Source organism: Leuciscus leuciscus (assembly GCF_965113295.1).
Source record: "Leuciscus leuciscus genome assembly, chromosome: 10".
NCBI classification, from domain to species: Eukaryota; Metazoa; Chordata; class Actinopteri; order Cypriniformes; family Leuciscidae; genus Leuciscus; species Leuciscus leuciscus.
In genome coordinates this window covers 16,761,915-16,788,506 of record NC_138734.1, presented here as the reverse complement: position 1 = coordinate 16,788,506, position 26,592 = coordinate 16,761,915, and the positions used below count along the sequence as shown (strand labels likewise).

Genomic DNA, 26,592 nt, shown 5'->3' with positions numbered 1-26,592 from the left:
AAGAGGAACAAAAGTTTATCATGATCTGGGAGACCAGACTTTTCGTACTCCGCTTGGGTCTTACGACTCTCAGGTGGATTATTTAATAAATATAATAAATAATTGTGTGTCTGATCTGTCCTAATATAACTAAAAAATTCATGTTGTCAAGTCAAAACAGTGACATGTATGCTCAGACATTTTTCAGATATCCATCTTTATTTAGTTATTTATTGATTTATTGATTTTGTGGGGGGATTTTTGATGTCATTAGTGACATTCACACTGATAAGATGATCACTTGTTGTAACCATGGGAACACTAGTGCGCCACAAAAAATCTGATCCATCTGTGCAGAATAGCAGAACTAAAGCACAATACACATAATTACCCAAAACATTGTTTCTCCACAAGTAGTTTTGTACTATTTTCTTCTGGAAACAAACTTTGTTGCGTTATTTTCCTGTTATCTCTGTAAAGCTGCTTTGAAACAATCTGTATTGTAAAAAGCGCTATATAAATAAATGTGACTTGATGTCGACAGAAAAAAATTCCTTCCAAAACAACAATGGCTCAATTACATGTGGTGTCAAATAGAGTAGGTTTTGATTACTGCATTATTACTGCCACTGTATGAAGGTGTAGCTGAATATGTCTCTTACTAGAGGAAGAGTAGCTGTTGCCTCCTTTATCTCAGACATCAGCACATGTCTATGGATGTTCCTGGGAGCACTCTGGTATCTTTGCTTCCTCCTGTCCAGTAAAGACCCACAGAAGAACATCAACATTCTCATCATCTCTTTCCAATAAAAGATTCTCACACATGCATAAAAAGAGGCACCCAACACAAAAAGTAAGCAAAAAACATATTTTTACTTTACCTTTTAAATAGCAAATTGGTTTAATAATTTTTAATGGATTTTATGTACTCTAATTTGTATCTTTTATTATCATTATAAAGTGGATTTCATCTTTAATCTTGTCATATGAATTATGGAAATAAAACATCTAAAAGATGCTTCTCCTACATTCACTTTCTGTGAAAGTGAATGTACATTCACATTCACTTTCTGTGAATGTAGCCTTGGCCAGGAGGGGTTGATGATGTCAGATGGTATACAACGTTCACTGAGTGATTCAATCCTGAACCATAACATTCGCCAGTTAATGGGTCGGCAGAGGTGGCAAAAATCGCTGCTCATCTCCTCCTCCTGGCTTCCATCTTGGCTCCTTTTTCCTGTTCCTTAGCCAGAAAGAGGCTCTTTCTGTTGCCACTTCCCATACTTCAAACTGTTCTCTTCTATTTTCCTATCATTCAAAGGGCTATAAACATTCTCCAGGGAACTGGGCAGGGAATCCTCTACAACCGAACTCATCTGGGAACAGCCATCCTTTTTCCCATCATCGTTGCAAAAGACTCTGGGTATTTGGTGCTCTTTCTTTCAAAGGCTTGGCCCCATCCGTCTTCCCATGAGACCATAAGTTTGATCAGGATGATCTTCACCTTCTCAGACCACCGAACCAGAAATGGCCTTAAGCCTGGTTTATGCTCGACGCGTCCGCACGAGCGCGAAGGTGCGCGCGGCAAAAATGACGTCATCGCGGTGTGGGCGGTGCCGCATCCGAAGATGAACGACTTCGAGCCGAATCTGGCCGAGCTCGAACTTCTCACCACACCGGCACCCAGTTTGCACGTCTAAATTAGTTGCTTACATTTAAAAAATGAGCATTCAATAGCATAAAAAATATTTTTAATGAACATAAAGGTCCATGTTTAATAAAAATGTTCACGAAACTTAATGAAATGTTTAGTGAAATTAGAAAATATGTTAGAGATTGTTAATTTAGTTATGTTGTATACACATTCTCATATCCATATATTTTGTTTTATTGTCACGAGTAATAATCTCAGGGTTTACTGAGTTTTAAACGATTCTTTTTGTAGTGTGGTATTGGTGGTGGTGTACTAAAATAAACATTGTCACGTGTGTAGCTTTCTTCTTCTCACCGCTGATTCCTGATGGTTTAGAGGACAATTACTCGAGTCGCCCCCTATCGTTTCACAGAATAGTACAACGGCGAGTGCGTCAAGTATAAACGCCTCGTCCGTTTACGGAGGTGCGCGCGCAGTCTGCGGAGACTCGCGCTGCGGAGCCAGGCGAAAGTATAACCAAGGCTTTAGTGTTGTCTGGACAACCTGGGAGAACCGCAGCCTTCCCCCAGGTCTACATTCATTTCCCATGATTGGGCCTTTTCCCAATGGTGCCATGGTGCCCCTCTCCCCACAAAGCTTGCAGGCTCCCTGGGATGCTAGCTCCACAGCCCTCAATCTTTCCTTCCCCAGGTACCGTACTTCTTCCTAGACCATTGCTCTCCTCTCCTTGGTCTCTGCCTACCCTCATTGTTGGAAATGTGAATGTTTGTGACCCTGTCTGCCTGTACATGACATTCCAATGTCACATAGCTTCAGCATACTTTTAGCTTGTGCAACAGAAGTGTTGGCTGCCCATTTGAGTCTTGATCTTTTAGTAATGCCTGCATATCTGACTTATAGTCTCTCTATGTCATAATCACTCTACACTTTTAGAATAATAATTATTATTATTATTATTATTATTATTCAGAGTAAAATATGTTAAAGCCAAATGTCAATGGAGCCAGAAAAAAGACAGACATTCATGATCATATTTCTACTGGTCAGCATGACCTTTCATTCTATCAGGATGAAGATAGAAGTGTAATCTGATATTGAGAAGGTAAATTAAGCATCAGCAAATCCACAAACTTTAAAAAAGGCACAAAAACACAACTTACTTGTTTTGGCAGTCCTCCACATAAGGGTCGTGTGTGTCGACCCTCTTTAGCACTTTTTTGACATTCTCCTCCAACCAGAGCATCTGTCCGGCCTCTTTCCACAGGCTGTGACAGCGGCCCACATACAGAGACACTAACTCTGAGAGTGCAGGAGGCTGCCTAAAGGGCGCAGTGAAAGTAAATACAACTGCATCACCTTCATACATGCTGCTACGGCTCTGTGTCAATAAGATAACTTTGGATCTGACTACTTTAATAGTCAGATCTAATACTTTAATGAATAAAGAGTGTGTGCAAGAGATAGAATGCATTACCCAGTTTGGACTGAAGGTCCAAAGAATGCATGAGAAGACACTGCAGCATCAGGCTGAACTGTGCATAAGTCCAAAAGGGGCATCAGTGCTGCAAAACAAATTGACACACAACCTTAAAACACACTGAGATATGGAGCCAACAAGCCTGAGGGACAATGCCACAAACTGTGTCATCTGACAATCCTGCATGTAAGGAGCTGTGCCCGGTTGCATAAAGCACCTTAAGTGTTATTTTCCCTTAAGAATGTCCTTAGGTTTCCCTTAAACTTAAGAGTGTTGCAAAAAAAGAACCGTTAAGTCTTACGTCAAGTCAAGTCAATTCAAGTCATCTTTCAGCGCTTTTAACAATGTAGATTGTTCCAAAGCGGCTTTACAGTGATAATAGGAAATTAAAGTAACAGAGATTGTTTTGGCTTTATAGCAGCTCTAGAATAAAGTTATTGTCCAGCTAAAGTTAGTTTTGATTGATTCACTGCCGCAACGATTATTAGTTATTAAATTAGGGGCCGCTAACACGACACCGTTTTAACAGAAAACTCTTAAGTTCTCTCTGCGGAAACGTTAAAAACGCGAACCTGTGAGAACGCTGATGGCGTGCACATGCGTATTACGAGTTCAGTCTATAGGTATGCGCGTTTGAATATATGTGCGCAGGCGTGTAGTCCTTCCCTACAAACCAACCCTCAACAATCTACTTGTCTGGCCTTAAAATTTATAATACAGAATTTTTATCGCTTCTGCGTAGCCACGCGAACCGGAATGATCCCAACAACGCTTTATCTGTAGCGAGGTAAAGGGGCCTTCACAGGGGAGCGACTAGTTGACACTTCAGAACTGCGTTGGTGTCGCGTCCAGGCGCAGGTCCTTCATCAGATCTGGATACGGCCTGGATCCGACGGACATCGGTAAACCTTGGGATAAATAGAGAGACTAATATTAGCGTAGACGCCATTCTTCTTATGATGTAACGAGTACATCAGGATTTATGGGAAGTGTTCTCGGTTCCGGCTGACCTAATCTATGCCGCCTAACATTGAATTATATAAGTCTATAATGTGTTATGTGTATGCTAGGTCAAAGAGATGTGTTTTTAGACTAGATTTGAACTGACAGAGTGTGTCTGCTTCCTGGACAATGTTAGGAAGACTGTTCCAAAGTTTTGGTGCTAAATAGGAAAAGGATCTACCGCCAGCAGTCGATTTTGATATTCTAGGTATTATTAACTGGCCGTAATTTTGAGATTGCAATAGACGTGAAGGACTATAATGCGTTAAGAGCTCGCTCATGTACTGCGGAGCTAAACCATTTAGTGCTTTGTAAGTAATCAGCAATATTGAAAAATGTATACAATGTTTAATGCGGAGCCAAATGCAGTGTTGACAGAAGGGGGCTAATATGGTCATAGTTCCTGGTTCTGGTAAGAACTCGAGCTGCTGCATTTTGGACCAGCTGTAGTTTGTTTATTAAGCGTGCTGGGCAACCACCCATAATAGAATTACAATAATCTAGCCTTGATGTCATGAACGCATTAACTAATTGTTCCGCATTTGTCAATGAGAGCATATGACGTAATTTAGATATATTTTTAAGATGGAAAAATGCGGTTTTACATATACTAGACACGTGACTTTCAAATGAAAGATTGGTATCAAAGAGCACACCCTAACCGACGATGAAGACTTGACAGACCAGCCATACTGTGTTAGACATTATTCTACTACAAATTTAGATCTTCTCAACTTGCTTGAATATCCCACAATTGATGAAAATACTGCTAAGAATCTAGGTGACCCAATCACAGAATCAGAGATACAGGTAGCAATTAATTCTATGAAACCGGGAAAATCTCCTGGCCCTGATGGCTTTACTGTTGAGTTTTATAAAGCTTTTGAACCCCTTTTAGTTCCTACTTTAGCAAAGCTTTTTAATGACTCCTTTAAGGTGGGCTGCCTTCCTCCTACTTTATCCAAGGCCTCTATTTCTTTGCTCCTTTAAAAGGATAAAGATCAGTGATGCGCGGGTTGATCCGAAATGAGCGGGTGCCTGCGGTCACCCGCGGTTACCCGCGGTTACGAGTCATCCAAAAATATTTTTAATGATATTCGGGTCGCGGTCGGTCGGGTCGTTTGAAATAAAGATGCCAATTAAACCTTTGTAATTTATATAGTACTAGAGAGCATATGAGCGGAGTGGAGCGGTGAGAATCTCCGCTCATCGCTCACGGAACTGTCCACCCCTCCGCTCCCCCGCTCAAACATCAGGCCGCTCCGCTCATTATCGCTCAGCGCTCAACGCAGTTTGCTCCGCGCTCCACCAAAATCGCCCCCCGCTCGCTCCAAAAAAGGAAAAAAAATCTACATGTATATCACTGTTAGCTTAGACCACAGCCTTACCTCCTAAAGAACTAATGAGCAACAACAACATTTTTCAAATAGAAATGTTTTATTTCAAATTAGGCCTAGGCTATAAGGAATATAGCCTACACAAAGTCCTGTAAAATTTAACGAATAAATGGGCCTAATAATATAAATAACAATTATATAAACAAAAATATAGCCTACATACATTTCTTTTAAATAAATTTACTATTAGGCCAGAATTTTGATAAGTTAACTTTTGCGCAACGCGCACGATTAAAATTTAAATGGGCTTATATCCATTGTACACATAAACTGCTGTAAAATAAAACGAATAAATGGGCCTAATAATATAAATAAAATTTATATAAACAAAAATATAAAAAAATATACATAAACGTTTTAAAAGTTGGCTAAATTAACTATTAGGCCAACATTCTTATAACTGAACTTTTGCGCAGCGCGCAGGATTAAAATTGAAATGGGCTTGTATCAATTGTTTGAATATTACGCTATATTTAATTTACACTTTGTTAAGTTATACCGTAGGCCATTCAATTTGCTAACCTTTTGCTTTCTTCCCAGCGTGTTCAGATAGCACACTGCATGTTTTCGAGAGATGTGTCTTTTTAGATTCCAAAATGAATCTTTACTGACTGAAACGATGTCTCCACATTCGTTTTCTTCTACCACATTATAGTTAGTTTTATATTATAGTGTAGCCTACCTGTATGACTTCTTATTTTCCTTTTTGAAGTAGCCTACTTTTTGAACTCCATTATTGAGCCGAGTTTTGACTGAAAATAGAATCCATCTTGCAGTCATCAACTGAGTCAGGCTGAGCATGCTTCAGAATCGTGGTGTGCGCGGAGCGAAATTGGAGCGGGAAATAGGGCGACGCTCCATCCTTTTAAAAATGCCGCTCTGCGTTCTGTCCAAGATCCGCCCGCTCGCTCCCGCTCCACTCCGCTCACATGCAATTTTCTATGAAATACATAGGCCTGCTACACTTTATTGGCTGAATAACTGGCGCGAAGGCACGAGCTCAGTCTGCAGGTAGAGATGGAGGCGGCAAGAGAAAAGGTGAAGACTGGGGAGTGGAAGCTCCGCAAATACAAAAAACAGAAAGAGCAAAATGTGGGAGACATTTGCCGAAATAATGAAAGATGATGACCAAAGTGCTGGCTTTGTCATGTGTACTTCTTGCTATGCATTTACTACTTTTAAAAAATGCGGGTCAGGAAGCGGGTCGGGTACAATATTTTCTTCTTTTTTTTTTTGCGGTCCGAGTTGCGGGCGGGTTAGTTGAAAACGTCGGTCGGGTGCAGGTTGTTTATACATTGACCCGCGCATCACTGATAAAGATTATATCTCTTGCGGTAGTTATAGACCAATATCACTTCTGAATGTAGATTTTCAAATTCTGGCTAAAGTTTTATGTTTTCGCCTTGAACATGTATTACCATGTTTAATTTTCCATGACCAGACAGGCTTCACCCCAGGAAGTCTTTTTTTAACACTAGAAGGCTTCTAAACATTCTCTCTTCCCGCCCATCTGACTTACCCGAAATTATTGCGTCTCTGGATGCTGAGAAGGCCTTCGATAGGGTGGAATGGGGTGACTTGTTTTTTATTTTGGGAAAGATTGGGTTCGATTTTAATTTTAATCTCCTGGATATCCTCTATTTTCCTCAAAAGTAATCCCTTATAAACCATTAAGTGTTGCATAAAGCCCCTTAACTGTCATTTTCCTAAGTATAACATAAGGTTTGGAAAACTTCACCTTAAGTGTAAGCGAGCAGGTTCAAGCCAAGTCTTCTAACGAGACGCGATTGGCCACTTTATATGCTAAACAAATGTTAATTTTGCCATTTTTTCACAAAAAAACACACAAAAAGCACGTCTTATATGGTTAACAGAAGCTGAAACGTGCATGTGTCACATGGAAGAACAAACCTCATTGTGCTTGTGCACACGTTTGAGCTTCCGAAACAGCCTGAATCATATGGATTACTATTATGTCTTTCAATAAATGGACAGAAATGATGAGCGAATATTAAAAATATCTTTATTTGTTTCTAAAAATGAACGAAAGTCTTATGGGTTTAGACCGACATGAGGGTGAGTATGATGACAGAATTATCAATTTTGAATAAACTATCAATTTGAGTTTGTCTCATCTGGTCCTTCTCTTTCATATTTGGTTTTCTTTTTAGTTTTTCTTATCCATGTTATGTTTTCAGTGAAACTTATTTAAGTTAATCTGTATTAACAAATAACGTGTCCATGGCAGCAATCAAATTTTATAACGGCAAAACCTGGGTCGCTGTCGTGAAACACTTAATGGTTTCCCTTACCTAAGAGAACCGTTTAAGGGATTATATGCAACACCCTTAAATCATTCCCTTAGCTGAGGGGAAATCACACCTTAAGTCTCACACTTAAGGTGCTTTATGCATCTGGGCACAGAGCACTGAAGGGGCTTTGTTCCACTTGGGTTGCAATGAAGATCAGAAATAATCACAGCAGTATTTATTAAACAGAACTGAAAACAACCAACCACAGTACAGTACACACAAAGTAGAATGGACAACTGAACAAAGGAAACTGAGGACTTGAATACACAGAGGTAAATGAGGGAACTAAATGAACAACAGAACTTAATTAGTGATTAACTGGCACACACAAGGAAACTGGGGCTGTGTACGAAATCGCCCCCCATACCTTCATTCACTATTCCCAACATATTCCACTAAGGGACTCTTCGTTTTTTATTTAAGGGGCTACCGGAGGAGTTTTGAGATCTATAGTCAAAATAGATTTGACCCTCCCTTCGCCAGCAATAAATTTTTCTATGACCCTCCAAAAGGCATGACCCTTTTTTCTCAATCATTTATTGATTACTTCTGTACTGGTTTGCGCTTGGCCAATATGTTCAGATAGCCATTGTTTTTTTTACAACCATGACAAACGACTTAACCTCTGCTTTCTCATCTTACACATCACACTGCAGTGTTATGGTGGCCATTTCAGTAGATTTACTCACTAACATTGTTGTGGAAACACAATAAGCATGGAAACTAAAATATGGTAGTATCGTGTTACAGTGCACATTCTATCAGCTATAGTTCTGGCGCCTCAGTCCCAATACTGTAAAACTCAACGTACATTCATATCACGTTTATGCAGCAGTAGAGTTACATTCACAGGACACTGCACTTATTCGCAATCACAAAAGTTTATTATTTGCTCGTTGCTTAAAGCTTTGCCGGGTAAACATTTCATTGGCATTCTGTTCTGACATGATGCACTTTTTCTGAGCGCGTATGCCCGAAGCCAGTGTTGCCAGATTGGGATGGTGATTTCCAAAATTTTACTGCAAAAATAATGTGATATAATGGATGACCATGTCATTCAAGGTTGATAAGCACCATTTTTATCTCCTTAAAACAAAATAACAATGATAAAAAAAAAATAAAAAAAATAATTCCAGGAAAATGGATAAAAACAGGGCAATAATTAAGGAGAATTAGCAAATATGACTAAAATGTCCAGATGGACACTGTCAAAACGGCAATCAAGAAATGGACCGATGACTTTAACCCTCGGAAATACACACTGCAGAACATAACGCAGAATTTAGCAGTCAAAACTGATTCATCGTTGATTCAAACCTTTTTCAGCAGCTGTTGTAGAAGATTTTGTTATTTAGAAAATAAGTAATTTAGTTATTTGTACACTATTATTTTCTCTGTGTGTGTGGGTGACTTTGGTTTGACTTTTGGGGGCTTTAAGAAAGGTCGGAATGCTGATGCAACAAAGAATTCTATTTCAGTATGTCACATGGTACAAAATATTTCTCAAAATATCTATAGGATGTATTACCATATTTGGAAGGGATGTAGGTATATATGTGAGAAGCTGACCACCGAGCTGGAGTGATCTCCTGCAGGAGATGCTCGGCTTTGTTGTAAAATAAAGTCTAATATTTCTGGCATCAAAGATCTCCGAGAAGTGATTTCCCAAAAAGATTGAAATCACAACACTGTCAGGGATGAGTAGAGCGCATGCAGTCTGGATGGTGTAAAAGCTGCAGATGTCTGGTTAGGCTAGTGTGCACATGACCATGGACAGGAGTCGTCCCATATTCGATTCCAATTCAAGTCATTAAACTGTGCTCTCTTCTCAGAGTTATATTCACCATCGAGTCATCTCCCACTGGTGGTCACATGTGTACGTTTTTAGAGTTGCTCACTATCTCACTCTTTACTGTAGATACAACTTACTGTATAGAGTATGTCACTTTGGCATTAGCGATCACTTGAATATACAGCTACAACTTATCACGCTAAACCGCGTCTGCCTGCTGATCACTAATTGGCTAAAAGTGCATGCTTGTCGGTGACGTCAACACCAACGCCAGCTGACTCTGCATGGGCGTGTGTGTTTAGTAATGTCATGATGACTGATTTTATGGACTACATGCACACTTTAGTTTAGTTTTTTAACCAATTAGACTTTAAAATGTAGATGTTTGAATCAATCTGGCAAAACTGCCCGAAGCGCGCGCACTGTTAAACAGCGCCAAACTGGATTTTTGTTGGGTCAGACCCATCTGCTAGCCATGGGGGGCCGAGACTGAGAGCTACATGGAAAAAATATGCACCAAACAAGCCACTTTGAAATTTAGCTGTTTTCATGAATACAAAAGTTGGGTGACCCTCCCTCAACAAAGAATAAAAAGACATGACCCTCCCCTATTTTCCTCCGGTGGTCCATTCCATAAATACAGAACGGTCCCTAATATAGTCCACTTGAAGGAGTGAATGAAAATGAGTGATTGAATTCTGACACTAATTGCGCCTGAAGGGCTGTCGCTTTCGCATAGTTTGTGCTTGGCGTTAAATATTCAATGCCCTGTCCTTTCAGTTTCGGTTTTCAATCCGATCAAGTGTTTATATGTTCTCTCGATCGGATTAGAAAAGGAATAAACTAGGGATGCACCGAAATGAAAATTCTTGGCCGAAACCGAAAACCGAAAAAGAGGAAACCAAGGCCGAAAACCGAAACAAATTATGCCAATTATTAGTACCATTGCATTTATGGCTATGACTGTGTACTAACTTTACTAAAATCAAGGCATTGCAATTGCATAAATTAATGTTAAAGTTTCAAAGAAAAAATCAATTAAAATTGTATGCAAATATTTATTTAGCACATTGCAAAGTATATAAAATTAAATGTTTAACTTGACCCCACTCATGTGTACATTAAATAATGATGTAAAAGCCTACTGGCCTGCAGAAAGGTTTAAAAATTAAATGTTCTCTCATAAAAACAAAGTGCATTTAGGCCAATACTGCCATAGCCCATAATAATATCTGCAGCTATATGCTCATGGACGTGAGTTGCAAAAACCATAAACAGCTAAGGTAAACACACACACCTCTGAGAAATGACGGCTGGTACACGCAAGGTCTCTCGCTCCCTCTCTCTGCCGCGCGCGCGCTACGTATGCGCGCTCATGCTCGCTCGCGATTCCGGGAGATTTAAACTAATTTGCGGGCATCAGGGAGCCGCTATCAATACACGGGAGACTCCCGGAACTTCCGGAAGACTTGGGATGTCTGTGTTTTGAAAATCGCTGTCCGTGGGTCACTCTCAGATATATTGAAATACGTCCACACCGCAGATATGTTGCTTCAGACAAGCACGTGCAGGTCGCGGTATCTGCTGTTTGCGTCATCACAACATTTCGGCCGTATTGTTTCGGTGATAAAAGTCTTTCGGCCGAAAACCGAAAATGCACTTTTGGGCCATTTTCGGCCGAAAATTTTCGGTGGCCGAATATTCGGTGCATCAATCCAATCGAAATTTCATTCAGATAGAGCTCAAACAAGGGCTTTTCAGTCCGATTGAGCCATCAATCCGATTACTAATGGATTATTTGGTTGCATGTAAATGTAGCCAGTGTAAATTATAACAAATTAGTTTTCTGAACATTAAATGATGTAAACGTATTCTAGTAGACAAAATTATGACCCTCTAAATGAAAATAATAGGGGCCTAAAATGTAGGGTTACTTAACATATTCCCAGATTCTTAATAGAGAGAGAGAGGATAATAGAGAGGTGTTTCACTATCTGTTCACAGGTCGACCTGTCTGCTGCCCAAAGCAATTCCCCATAGTGAAGCACCTCACTCCGTTATCAAAGAATCCGGGATTATATTAAATAACTATGATGATAAAAAATATGCTGAAAATGCTGAGATGAAAAGTTACCCACTCAAAGCTACCCATAACATATTAGTGTCAAGTTTTTCCAGCCTGAAAAATTATGAAAGTAATGAAAAAGTAAAGAAAGTATTCACTATAAATCAATGAGTTCAATAAATCATTCAATGTTGATTCAGACTGTTGACACAGCACTTTAACTTTGACTTGACTGTCTTCAGTATACACTAATAAATTAATTTTAGCTTTCCTCAAAGCTACAAGTGATTTTTAAAATGTTTTATTATGTGTACATACTATCCTACATACCCAGGGTTGAGGGTATATAATGCAATATAAGTTATCTATCTATAAATAAACCTTCCTGATGTTATGGACATCGCCATTTTTGAAACTAGCTGCATGTGATTTTGAGTCCTGAAAATGTGCATGCCCATTTTAGGCAGCACTGCCATACTAGCTATTAGCATCTGCTCTAGAGTTTTGTTTTATGTAAAACATGACAGGGAACTAGGCATGCACATAAACAGTTGACGCTTTATTCCAGCCTACCAAAAATAGACCCCTTAATTGATTCACGCATTATTTAACAATTCCTGTAATACCTGGGTAATTTACTCACACCACATCTAATGGTTTCCTCACGTGTTGTTGACAAGACAACAGTAAAATTATGAAAGCACCACAGCATAACAGAGTCTTGGCTCACACAAGCTCTTCCTTATTTTTTCTCTAAATGTAAATTGATTGAACAGCTATTCCATAAAATATGGCAGATTCTTGGACAACAGCAACAGAAAAGATACTTGAAAATGAACTGATATCAGTTATGAGCTAATAGTCTTGAAGGAGTCTTAAAGTGGTCAAACATGGATTTTTGTATTATTTTAGCTTAGTTTAGTTTTACGTTTAAATAAATGTGGGAAATATGTCAAAGTGATCTGAAACTCACCCCCAGGAAACATGATTAGAGCGTTTTGCAGGAGCACATTGGATTTCTGCTTTAGTTGTTGGTTCTCCACAGGTGAAATGTCTTCCTGTTGGCTCAAGTGATAGTAGGAAAGAGCCACAGAAAAGGAAAAGTTTGGCAGCTGGGACAGATTTCGATGGACCTGAAACAGCAGAAGTACAGAGAAAGTCAATGTAAAAAGTACCATAGTGTGAAGAGTGTATTATTTAGGAACTGAGGACAACTATTCACCAAAAAGGAATTTTTGTGGTGTGACAAAGATATTTCAGTAACTGGTCAGATTAAAACCTACAAGTACAGTGGATTTAAAGTTCTACACACCCTTGTTAAAATGCAGCTTTTTTAGATGTAAAAATTAATTAAAGATAATTGATGTCAGATCTTTTTCTGATAAAAAAGAAGAATAAAAAAGACTTAAAATAACCTGGTTACACAAGAGTGCACACCCCATATGAGTCTATCAACTTGGCACATCTAGATTTGTCTAAAGTGCTACTGGGTAGCACTGTTGCCTCAACAAGAATACATCTGTTTGAGTCCTGGCTGAACCAAGTGGTGAGTGTGGACTTATTGTGTTATATTAGTGACATGTCAAATGTATGTGTAATTTGTATATTATAGATTTATACAAAGACATATGTGTATAAATAATTACATGACTTGTCAAAAATGTATTATACACACATATTTGTATGGGCTAGATATATATGATTCAAATGGTTTCGGTACGGTTCAGTATGTGCTCTGTTCATGAGACAAAGGACTACAGTCAAATTAAAATAAAGAAAATAAGAACTAATAATTAAACTACAAAGAATAGCACAAATAAATCCAATAGAGCAAAGATACAAATAAAATAAACAGTGCTTCTCAGGTAGGTCTAAAGGCTGGTTTATACTTCTGCATCACACTTACACCGTAGCCTCTATGCTTCAGGCTATGCGTCAGTTTTCATTTATACTTCTGCGGTTTTCATATAAACTTCTACGTTGTCTACGTCGACGTGCAATAAAACATGCATAGAGATCACAGCGCTTGCGGTCCACGTAGAATTGACACATTGACAGTGCACCCTGCATCAGGCTACGCCATAGGCTACGTGTGCTACACAGCCTACGACGTAGGTTCGACGCAGAAGTATAAATCAGCCTTAAGTTTCAGGTATAGAAATTGAATAATCAAAATGTAAAATAACACTTCATATAATCTTTACTGTATAAATTAAATTAAGATTAATATATTATTACATTATATTGCATTTACACTACAAGACGTAATACACATCTATTTTGACATAGGCTTGTCAGATGTTTTTTCCCATTACTAAGGCCGCTCATGGTCAATCATAGCAATGACACATGCAACAATTTAGCGGATTCACTCCCGTAATTAAATGTGTTTGTCACTCCTGAAACTCTGCAGTATACATGGACGTTAGTCCTCTTAGAAGCATGTCAAACAATGGATTGTTTATATGCGAATGGATTATATACGGAAAGCAGGCAAAGAGCGCTCCCTTTATAGCACAACTTACTGAGCTCACTCACGGGAAAACTCCTGTTATAATTAATGAATCTAACAACACACTGCACAACGAATCTCCAATTTACATTGTTGTATATGCTTTGTTATTAAGAGAGAATTTGCAAGTATGTAGAACTCAGTCAGTAAACTTGTGCTAAACGAAAATTCATTAAGTGTTTTAAAGGGATATTGAGCGGATTTCAACAGTCATTCCTGTTATTGGCTACAAAACTTTAAAAATGTGGTAAACAGAAGCCTTTGTAATTAGAAACCAGAGCACACACACAAATACGCAGAGGAGCGAAAAAAAGCAGTCGTCTTTGAGCAAGTCCAGAATTAAGTTGGTATTACTAGTACTGTAAAAAGCACTCCCAGCCCTCAAACAATTTTTTAAAACTCATCAGATCTACAAATGATTTATTCTGCATTCAAAACAAGTCTGCATCCCTGATTTGATGAAAAACGTATCGACTTGACGAGTGAGGTTGAGTACTTTACCTCCCATTCCTCATAGAGACGGATGAGGGTGGTGTACTCGCGACAGCGCAGGCACAGGAAGTCAAAGAGCAGCAGCATGCAGAGAGGGTCATTATCTGGATCCAGACTGAAAGCATAATAAAAAAATAAAAATAAAAGAAAGATCTGTCAATGTTTAACACAAAACATCTGGCTGGCTGAATGTGACGATACCATGATACAGCGATGGTGTCAGATGGTATTACCACAGTCTCAGCACCTTTTCAGACATTCAAGTTGGCTGTTTTCATTTTAAAATGTTGGGAAACAGCTGTCATTTTAATACAATTCCATATTTATTGAGGCATTGTGAACTAGCCTTTACATGCTAAGGTACTTCAAAAATATCTTGGAATTACTATGGTACACATGGTGGTATCATGGTTCAGTATAAGGAGTGTATGAAGAAATACTATGAGATTATAATTAATTATAAGTAGTACACTCTACAACAATATAGATTTTTTTGATGGCTAATAACGAGCAATGGATGATATAAGATATCACACCATTCAATTTAAAGATAGTAAAAACACATGCATTAATTACAATTGCTGAAATTAAAAGTATATTTACTTTACAAAATATGGATAATATCAGAAATGAATCATTTGAAAATGAATATAATTTTTTTTTTTAAATACAACTTTGAACATGATAAAAAAATATATCTATAAAATAAACTTTACTTGGCAACTTAACATCTGTACAATTTAACAGATGTATTGTGTTAGGACTCTGGATAATGGATTTTGTATTATGAATGTGATAAGTTAATAATATTATTCTAATGTGGTCTGATACCTCAGAATCAGTTTGCAGTACTCTAGGGCTGTGCGAGGACAACCTCTCTTCTCCAGAAATATTACATGCTTGAACAGCACCAAATAAAAAGCCCTGCGGATACAGAAAAGAGTTAGAGAAATTTAGTCAAATGTTATGCTTTCTCTTCATTGTGCTCTAAGGTTCTTTAAAGAAAACCATGACAATACAGCATCCAAAAAACAATGATAAATGGTAATACCATATAATCTTCAATTACATTTTTTCACACAGCCTTTGGTCTCACCTGTTCTCTGGTCTGCGATAGTCCAGTCGACATATGCCAGACGTCAGGCTGAACACAGGGTGGAATGAACACTCAAAACTATATAAAGCCCTTTCTGCAGAGATTAACAAAACAAACAAATGCTGCATTTATCTGTCCATTTTAAAAACATTAGCATACATCTCTAGCTTATGTCAGAAATAATTTCAACATCAATTTATATCAATAAAATATTTATTATAGCATGAAAAACAGTGTATTTTCAGTCTCAGAGCAGCTCGGTTCATAGTAAAGCCCGTTTCACACAAACTCTATTTCTGCAAGTGCAGTGAGTTTGAGTGTGTTATGTGAGTGAGTGTTATGATGACCATCTTTCCAAACTTGTAATGAGAATCATTTATAAAAGACCCTAGTCAGGGTAGCGCCATATTACATTTTTGACAAGAATAAAAACGAGGCTGTGAGGAGCAGAAGTACAGCGCATCAAAGTGGATTGTACTATTTTGCAAATAAAAGCCTAAATTCAATCTGTTCATCATATAAAGCGATCGTGTCTCTTCTGAAAATTTGGACTAAACCACTCAAATCATATGGATTAGTTTTACGATCTCTTTATGAACTATTTAATGCATCAAAGTGGTAGTCGCGTAGCTGTCAATGGAGAAACAGAAAGCTCTCAGATTTCATCAAAAGTTAGGAGCCACTATTGCTCGTGTGTTAGGTCTAAAAACAGGTATGTAGTAGAAAAAGATAGAGAAAGCATGGTTCTGTTTCATAGGTTCACTCTATGCTGCATAGCCGTCGCTATGGGAATACCTTCGATGTGACGAATGTCTGAAGCCCTTTATACCATCACGCCATTGATTGGCAGCCTATCAGACTGTTGTCTCTGTGTTTGTATGTGTTGCGCTCTAGGCTTGTTTCCTTTCTGAGGAAAGATGTTCGTTCAACCCCCGCTGTCCCAGTTCTGCGGTTGCCGAGGCGCCGCACGAGCTGGACGCTTGGGGTGACTGCGATGAGCCTGAGTGTATGGAGAGTGAGCGAACGGAATTTCCCTTTCTCTCTCTCTTGCTCTCTTCCCGGATCACATGCGTTCAACAAACGAGTGCTTCCTGAATCTGGCGGTTTATTCAAATCTGATTCCCGCTCTGGAAGCTCGTAAATCAATTATTTCTTCTGCGGACCAGATGATGCATGCTCCACAGCGGCCTTGGACTCTGAGGAGCTCATAGACGATTTGTATGGTGCTCCGAGTGAACACAAGAGACGCACTTCTCCATCCTGTAATGAGATATTGGATGTGGTGAAATGCGCTGCAGATAAGCAAGGAGTTTAAATGGGCGAGCTGACAGATATTCCCCTTTTGCTCTTTCTCTCCCCTGGATCAAGTGTTTCTCATGCTTATTAAACAGCGCAAGAGGCATTAATGCAGGCATGTGCATTTGATTTGGCGCTTACGTTTCCAACTCTTGTCTCGTATGTCTGCTTTTAGGTGCAGACTCCTGAGTTCTGCAGCAGACATTTTGTAGTGCACTATGGTTTTGGTGCTTCATGCTACCAAACATTTGTCTGTCCGAATAATTACTATTTCTTTCAGCTCCGCTGCTGCATTGAGCTGGAACTAACAAGTGGACGAGTTCACGTTGTGGTGATTTATGGTCTTAAATATTAATACTTAGTATTTTGGTCACACGTCACCTAAGGTGAGTGTGAGAGTGTCAAGATTATTCCTTCCTATATTATGGGGCACCAACCAAGGATATTCATTTAAGAGATTGTTGACTGAATTAGAATGATATAAATTGGAAGAAGTTCCTCATCTGACCAATTTGAAGGATTTATGAGATATCGTCAACATCTAGAGCCTCTTGCTGTATTATCAACACAAGGAAGACAAGTGTAATAAAAGGATTTTATTAACAAAAGGATAGACACGAGTAACTAGTGTTGTCAATGTACCGGTACTTCGGTACCAAGTCGGTACTGAAAATGTGACGATACCAGCATTTCTGTAGTACCGGGTGTATTCGGTACCCACTAATAGGCAGCTGCTTTAAGTCGCTTCCGTGTTTTTATCTAAGCGCGGGGCTCCAGACTAACTTTTTTACTTGGAGCACTGTCTGTAGCCGATATATACCACGATATATATAGTGTCTGTGTATAATAAACTGCAAAAAGATTATTTAAATATTAACCCTGCATGTTCTGCTTGTCTCTGTGTGAATGAATGGCGCAGACGCGCGGTTTCATTTACCTCACACACACTGAAGCATGAGTGACGCTCGCACTGTTTTCAGTCTCTGCTGCCTCACGATATGATGACATGATGAAATTCATCTCCAGTCACTTCATGAGCATTTTACCGTTTAATTTGAGAAAAAACTATCGTCATATCATACACGCACAGAAACGCAAAGGTCTTCACGGCAACCCGTCAAAATAAAAGTTCAGTTTAACTTGAAGAAATTGACAGAAATAATTATATTAGGCTACTGTACAGTAGATTTAGCTACGTCTCCAAGCAATATTTATGTTTAAACAGCATGTAGCCTTTAATGCTTATATGTATTATTTACTTATGATTACCGTCATAAATAAAGTCATTGAATTGAATTTAATATTTTTTTCAAATAGTTAAATAAAATAGAAAAATAGTTCCAACAGATTTTGCTGTGGTACCGAAGTTGTAAAATTTTAATGGTATCAGTACAGACTAGTGAAATTTTGGTATCGTGGCATCCCTACGAGTAACTAACAACTACTGAATGGAAGTGCAAAAAAGACTGATAAATTCAAGTGACTGAGTTGGATGTTACTATACTTTATACTTTATTTATTTATTATCCCCAAGGAGGGACAATTTGTTCCACAGCAGCCATTGGCACAGCCAACACATAAATACAGTAAAAAAATAAAATAAAAAAAACACAATTAACCCATAAATATCATCCTGGAAAAGTTACAAATTGCGATGTTTAGAGCTGGTTCAAGTATTTAACAGCTAATGGTACAAATGATCTTGTGTATCGATTTGACTTTGCCTTTCTAGAAAAGGCAAACCTTCTCCCTGACGGCAAGAGCCGAAACTCTGCGTGTAGAGGGTGATAAGGGTCTGCCAAAATGGCATTTGCCCTCCGGACACACCTAATCTGGTAGACCTGGCTCAGATCATTAAGATTGACACCAATGATCTTCCGACACTGTTTAACAAAGCTTCCCAGCCTATTCTTCCTAATCAAATTAAGATTGCCGAACCAGCAAATCATTGAAAATGTGAGAATTGACTCAACAAATGATGAATAAAACATTTTCATAAGTGAACTTTCTACATTAAAACTCCTCAATTTCCTTAAATAAAACAGTTTTTGATTGACCTTTTTGCAGATCCTATCTGTATTGGCCTCAAAGGTCAATTTATCATCCAGTATAATTCCCAGGTACTTATACTGACTGACAGTCTCCACTGCTGAGCCATTTATAATGGTACATGGCAAGGCAGATGGTTTCCTACGGAAGTCAAACCGCATGTCTTTAGTTTTTACGACATTTAATTGTAGGAATGACTCCTCACACCATTCTATAAAACTGTCCAAAACTGGACCATGGCCCACCTCATGGTCCTGCAAAAAACTAAGTATCACTGAATCATCAGCATATTTAATTATGGATGATGATTCAGAACTACTGCGCCAGCGATTTGTTTACAATACAAATAACAATGGCGATAAGACACACCCCTGGGGTGATCCAGTAGAGCACACCAGGGCCTCAGACAAGGTGCCATTTACACGTACTCTCTGTGGCCTCCTAGTCAGCCAGCCAACCAACCAACATATAGTACCAACATCTATTGCAGGAATTTCAGAGAGCCTCTGAGCAAGAATATGGGGCTGCATGCAATTAAAAGCTGATGAGAAATCAATAAAAGTAGCCAGTACATGTGTCTTTGTGCCCTCTAAGTGCCCCGTAACACGGTCCAGCAGTGTTGCTGTGGCATCCTCCACCCCTTTGCCTGCCTGATATGCAAATTGGAGTGGGTCAATAATATTCTGTGACATAGCAAGCAAGCTCTCCTTCACAATCTTTTCTAGCCGTTTCATGACTAATGACGTAAGAGCCACAGGGCGGTAATCGTTCAGTCCCTTAGGTGATGGAATCTTAGCCACAGGAACAATAATTGATTCTTTCCATAAAGCAGGAACATCCATCTGAGCTAAAGAAAGCTTGAAAATACAAGAAAAAATATCACATAAAAATAAACCAAAATTTTTGAGCAGGCGGCCACAAACGCCGTCAGGCCCGGGACTTTTTCTCTGGTCAGTCCCCTCCAAAATTCTACAGACATCCATTTCACTAATCTGAATTTTACTGCCCTCAGGAGCCTCCCTAAATTTAGACAGATCCTCAGAGAAATCATGACAGTCAAATCTCACATAGAATTGGTTCAACTCCTCAGCCAGGGCAGTGTCAGACTTATCAGGGTGAAACACCCCCTTTTTTATCCTTAATACAAACCATAGATTCATAGTTATTATTCTTCAGTTCATCCTCCACTTTATCTTTAAACCTTTTTTTGGCCAGCTTTATCTCTTTCTTAACCAGCTTATGGGCCTCTCGTTGCTGGTGAATATTACCCTGGCGGAAAGCCAACTTCTTCTGATTAAGGACACTTTTAAGGGATTTACTAACCCAAGGTTTGTTATTTGGATATATTCTAATTGTCTTCTTGGGAATAATAATATCTTGCATATGTAGTACATTACTTGTTACAGTATCAAGCAATTCATCTATGTCATTACAAGCATATTTAAAAACATCCCAATCAGTGTTATGAAAACAACCATTTAGTTCTTTAATGGCACTCTCTGTCCAAAGAACAACCTCTTTGTGTTCAATCTTCCCTCTCTTAAGGGCTGGCTGATAGACAGGGGCTAGAAGAACACAATTATGGTCAGAGGATCCTAACGGAGCCATTGCATATGATTTATACGCCCCTTTTATAGTGCCATAACACAAGTCTAGCACTTTGCCATGTCTAGTTGGGCAATTTACATATTGGTAAAAATGACCGAGGGGCTTTTTAAGACAGCAAGAGTTAAAATCCCCCAGAATAAAATGTGGAGCATCAGGAGAAATACTCTGCAAACGGTGCACAAGTTTGACAATGGTGGATGTGGCATCTGCCAAACTGGCTTTAGGATGGATGTACACCACCGTCAAAAATACTTGCGGAATTTCACATGGCAAGTAGAATGGACGCAGTGAAATAGATAAGAGTTCAATATTGGAAGTGCAGATCGATTCTCTCACTATGACTGTCTTACACCAGCGTTGATTGACATACAGGGCCACGCCCCCTCCCTGTGTCTTTCCGGTCAGCTGCTCATCATGATCGAGCCGGATAGGTTGACCAAAGCCATCGATTTCATAGTCGTGGCTCGGGTACTGATCTTTCAACCAGGTTTCAGTCAAAGCAATCACACACGCGTTTTTATATTCAGGAATACTCTTAACATGTGCCTGCAGCTCGTCGATCTTATTCCTCAGTGACTGCACGTTTCCTAAAATAATAGAAGGCAGTGGCAGGCGACGAAACCCTTGCCTGCGTAGCCTCTGTCGCACTCCTCCTCTTCGGCCCCGCTTCCGCTTTCGTCCAGCGGACCGCTGCCGGCTGCCTCCAGTCCCATGTGACAAGTGTAGCCACACTTGCCCTCCTCCTTCCCGGCCGCGCCTCCTCGCTCGCACCGCTGTCAGCACATCCAAATTAGCAGCTCCGTGACTGTAGATCTCCGGCGGAATGCAGCTAGGTATCGGCAAAGTCCCGACAGCTGATTTGCCGCACCCTATGAGGAAATCCCGGCTGTATTGGAGCCTACACGGCTGGTTGTTTACTCCGTAGCACTGGACATTTGTTTGGAAGCTCAAGATGGTACCAAGAGTGACAATGTTCATAAGCAAAGCATTCATAAATTCCATGATGATTTCACGCAATTAAAAAAGTGTCAAAAAAGGTTAACAAACACCATGCGCACGACGGTAAAAAAAACAAAAAACATAAATAGACAAATACACGCAGACCCAACCACTGCTGTACGTCGCCGCAATGCAGCGCCGCTTCCACTATGGCAGTTACAACTTATCTTATGAAAAGATAAACAGTAGTTCCTCTGGAAGTAAGAAGGTGAACCTAATTCTAAATTTAACAAATAAATCGAGACATTATTTGTTATTAACTGACATCAGCTATGCAAAATCTAATGTAAATTATTTCATCATATACTGACAACATACACTAATGCCAAGGTCTCTGGAAAGAGGTTTGGTAAAGTGATCTTTACTGAGACATGCAGAGTCCGAGAGGTGACGTCTTCCACTTGCTCAGCTGGGGTGCATTGCAGTGGGAAGAAAGGAGTTGGAATCCGTTTCACACAGAACGTTAAACTCCTAGAGCACAGAGAAGGTCCTTATTCTGGAACATGCAGATGAAGGAGCCTTGAAGTTGAAGATTCTAACGTTTGAGCAGACGATCCTTATAATCTATGCAGATGAAGGATCACTGAAGAGAAGATTCTGAAGTTGGTGCAGACGATCCTTATAATCTAGAACATGCAGATGGAGGATCCTTAAAGAGAAGATTCTGAAGTTGGTGCAAAAGATCTTGAAAGTGCTAAGCTTGTGGTCATAGTTGCTGTTTTCAAACTCCCCAAATTCACTTTTTGCTGAACTTCTTTGTTTCTCTCTTTAGAGCTTCAGAGTCTTGAGATAGCAACTTCACAGCTCCATAGAGTTGCACTTAGAGCCTAGAACATCTTGGAACTGCAAACTTATACCAGAACAACTCTTGTCTCAGAGGGAACCTTTTTAACCTCTCCTGAGGAGGAGGGATTTGCAAATTGGCGGCTTTCAGATTCAACGTTTGATTGGCTGATGCTGTCAGAGGTGGCCAACGTATCTCTGGCATGAGGTTCATTTGCATAGCTTAAAGTTCATGTTTGGAACAATGTCTTTAAGGTTTTTCCTATGCATAATTCACTTTTCAAACCAATTCCAGATTAACCTAGACATTGTGCTGAAAAAATAAAGACTACACTTCATTGGGTAATATTGAACTTTTACCCATGCATTCATGTATACCTTAATAGGCAAGTTTGTTTATTTTGCATGTACACAAACAACACTCATTAAAGGTGCTCTAAGCGATGTTGGGTGATGTCAGTATTGTCGAACAAAACGGAGGCTAGCTCGACCCTCCCTCCTCCTCATCCCGTCCCGTCCCACAGCATTCGCAGCATTTTGTGCCATTGTAAGTTGCAAATATGTTTCTTTTGTGTATATATCCGATAAATCTCACATAGTATGCGTTTGGTTGAGTTAATGAACGGATGCAGTAAAGCACTTCACTTTACCAGTGATAATCTTTAGCTTTAGCGTGCGCAGCTCAAACAGCAATGCACATAAATAACTATGATTGGGACTGTCATATTCATGACATTATAATGAGAACACTATTGTAATAAAATGTTGTGAATTCTCTGGGTTTAGTTGCCGTTTCAGCCCGTTGTTGTGGGAATAGCACGTCCAGAACAGGGGTTTCACATTCTGAGCAGCACAGTCAAGTTAGCTTGTGCATTCGCGTCATGTTGTGCAGATATAAGCCGTAATATTATGTTTATGTAATATAAATATCTGATTAATCTCATATAGGATGCATTTCGTTGAGTTAAATAACCTGCTAGAAAAGTTCTTCAGTTTCCCGGTGCTCATTCTCTTCAGCTTCAGTGAGCGCGCTCAAACAGCGATGCAAAACATTAAAAGCTATGATTGGGACTGTCATATAGCCTACGTATCATTATAATCGTATACACATTATTCAGCGCGTGCATCTCAAACAGCAATGATGTCATTTGAAACAGTAGGCCCAATATTAAAGATGTTTACTATTACTGTAATATTAAAAATGTTGATTTAAAAAAAAACATTGAAACATTATTATTATTAATAACTAGCACTTTTTTGTTCTCGTATTGTCATCAACAATATGGCTTGATTAAAATAATTTCCTTATTGTCCGTGCGGAGGCTATTTCATTTTATTTATCCATGGCACATGCATTTTATGGAAGTAAAATAATGTCAAATGTTTTTGAAGCAAAAAAGCCTGTTGAATTGCACTACTTGAAAAAAAATAGGCATTGCATTAACCATGCTTGCATTTTAATGCAGTGTATTTTTAGGGCTTGCATTTTTATGGGCTGAAATTCAACATGGTTGAATATTTAAGCTGTGAATATTTCAATTAAAAACATTTCAAACACATTTTCATTATTAAAAATTCAATAATCCATATTCACCTTTCATATTTCACTTCCAAAATATTCAAACTGTTTAAAAATACAACCTATAATATTCAACAGGCATTTTTCGGTCCATTTTATTTCGCTTTGCAAATTCGCATCCACAAATTCAGTGGTTCAAATTCGACAGTAAATTCAAAATTAACATCCAGGAACTGCAGGAAAAGCAGTAGATTGCCGAGCATATTCTCCATCTGCTGTTAGTCAACCTCACCAGCAGGGGGTGCAAAAGCGCGTGTTGTTGACGAAGACCAGCAACAGTTAGAACAAGCCATTCATTCATAAAACTCATTTACAGCAATGTAAGTGTATTTGTGATTATTAAGACAGCGGTTTTATGTTAAATTCAGTGTCTTCACGGTTACTTTTCCTGTGTAGCCTACATGCATCTTTCTCTACCGTGAACAAGATTATAATGTTATTCCCCGATGCGGATGTACAGATCCAATGTTACATTTTTGAGGTTGACATATTTCTCTTGGTTGTTTAGTTGCCTTAACTTTATATTGTGGCAATGTGCTGCATGCAGGCTATTAGGGTTTCCCTCAATACTTAAGGATTCTCCTGCTGGACATACAAAACGCTTAACGTAGCTTAATGGACTAATACAGTGATATTAAAAACCAAACTCGCAGGCAAGTAGATGGACTCAGAATAACGCGCAAAGTTTAATGCTGAGCGTTTCCCAGTGATAGACTGGCATAAAGTTGGCTTGACGTTGGATAGTCGCACATTTAGGGACCGTCTCTAAAGTGTATACGACATTGGTATGTATGTTTCTAACTTCAATAGCATTTGAATAGAACGCCTTACAGTCATAAAACCAACTGTAAAGTGTTAATTTAGTGTCAGGCATACTGCGCACCCTTTAGATTTTTGATATATTCAAATAAATTCAAGTTTGCTATTTAAGTTAGAAACGTGTATGCCAATGTTTTATGCAACTTTGGAGACGGTCCCTAAATGTGCGAATGTCAAGCCAATTTTACATTTATTAGGCTACATTTAGTCATTTAGCAGACGCTTTTATCAAAAGCGATTTACAGTTAAACTAACAATAGGAGGACAACAATATGCAAGTGCTTTATGACTTCCCAGTTTAAACTAATGCAATACACGTAGGCATAGCCTACTATACTATATATATATATATATATATATATATATATATATATATATATATATATATATATATATATAGAGAGAGAGAGAGAGAGAGAGAGAGAGAGAGAGAGAGAAGAGAAGAGAAGAGAAGAGAAGAGAAGAGAAGAGAAGAGAAGAGAAGAGAAGAGAAAGTGTTAGTATTAATTGATCAAGTGTTGATTTTGTGCCAGTATATCACGAAACGCTCTGCATGAAACTTTGCGCGTTAAGTTCATATTCTGAGTCCATCTGCTTGCCTGTAGCCTACAGCCTACATCCCCAATAAGGTGCGAGTTTGGTCTTTTATATCACTGTATTAGTCCATAAAGCTACAGTACGTTAAGTGTTTTGTCCCGACGGAAGGGGAATCCTTGAGTATGAGGTATTGAGGGAAACCGATTATAATCCTGTTCATGAGAAAGCTGATGACATGTAGGCTACACAGGGAAAGTAACAATGAAGTTATTGAATGAAACAAACACAGCTTTTGTGTCTTTATCATCTTTTCCGCATATATACTGACACAGATAATCATTTTCATTTTATGAATGAATGGCTTGTTCTAACTGTTGCTGGTCTTCGTCAACAACACGCGCTTTTGCACCCCCTGCTGGTGAGGTTGACTAACAGCAGATGGAGAGTATGCTTGGCAATCCACTGCTTTTCCTGCAGTTCCTGGATGTCAATGTTGAATTTACTGTCGAATTTGAACCACTGAATTTGTGGAAGCGAATTTGCAAAGCGAAATAAAATGGACCGAAAAATGCCTGTTGAATATTATAGGTTGTATTTTTAAACAGTTTGAATATTTTGGAAGTGAAATATGAAAGGTGAATTATGGATTATTGAATTTTGAATAATGCAAATGTGTTTGAAATGTTTTTAATTGAAATATTCAACCATGTTGAATTTCAGCCCATAAAAATGCAAGCCCTAAAAATACATGCATTAAAATGCAAGCATGGTTAATGTAATGCCTTTTTTTTTTCAAGTAGTGCAATTCAACAGGCTTTTTTGTTTCAAAAACATTTTACATTATTTTACTTCCATACATTGTTTCTTTATATGCAGCCCAATGTTACCCAATGACTTGTTTGCATTATTTAGGTAATTTATTTTATTTTAAAGGGATGGTTGATTATGATTTCACTTTTCTAACTTTAGTTAGTGTAATGTTGCTGTTTGAGCATAAACAACATCTGCAAAGTTACAATGCTCAAAGTTCAAAGCAAAGGGAGATATTTTCATTTACAGAAATCAATTTTTAAAGGTGCTCTAAGTGATGTCACGTTTTTTAGGCCAAAACATTTTTTGTCACATACAGCAAACATCTCCTCAC

At 38.7% G+C, this 26,592-nt stretch overlaps 1 protein-coding gene across 1 annotated transcript in view; it reads right to left on the bottom strand.

Moving 5' to 3' along the window:
- Positions 1–26,592, bottom strand: part of tcf25 (TCF25 ribosome quality control complex subunit) — a 71,376-nt gene that overhangs the window by 15,877 nt on the left and 28,907 nt on the right. The window contains exons 9-15 of the mRNA XM_082182969.1: positions 15,779–15,872; positions 15,514–15,606; positions 14,692–14,797; positions 12,652–12,811; positions 3,108–3,195; positions 2,794–2,952; positions 642–732 (exon numbers count right to left, since the gene is read on the bottom strand). Of these exons, the coding sequence (XP_082039095.1) occupies positions 642–732; positions 2,794–2,952; positions 3,108–3,195; positions 12,652–12,811; positions 14,692–14,797; positions 15,514–15,606; positions 15,779–15,872 (791 nt within the window). The remainder of the gene's footprint in view (positions 1–641; positions 733–2,793; positions 2,953–3,107; positions 3,196–12,651; positions 12,812–14,691; positions 14,798–15,513; positions 15,607–15,778; positions 15,873–26,592) is intronic.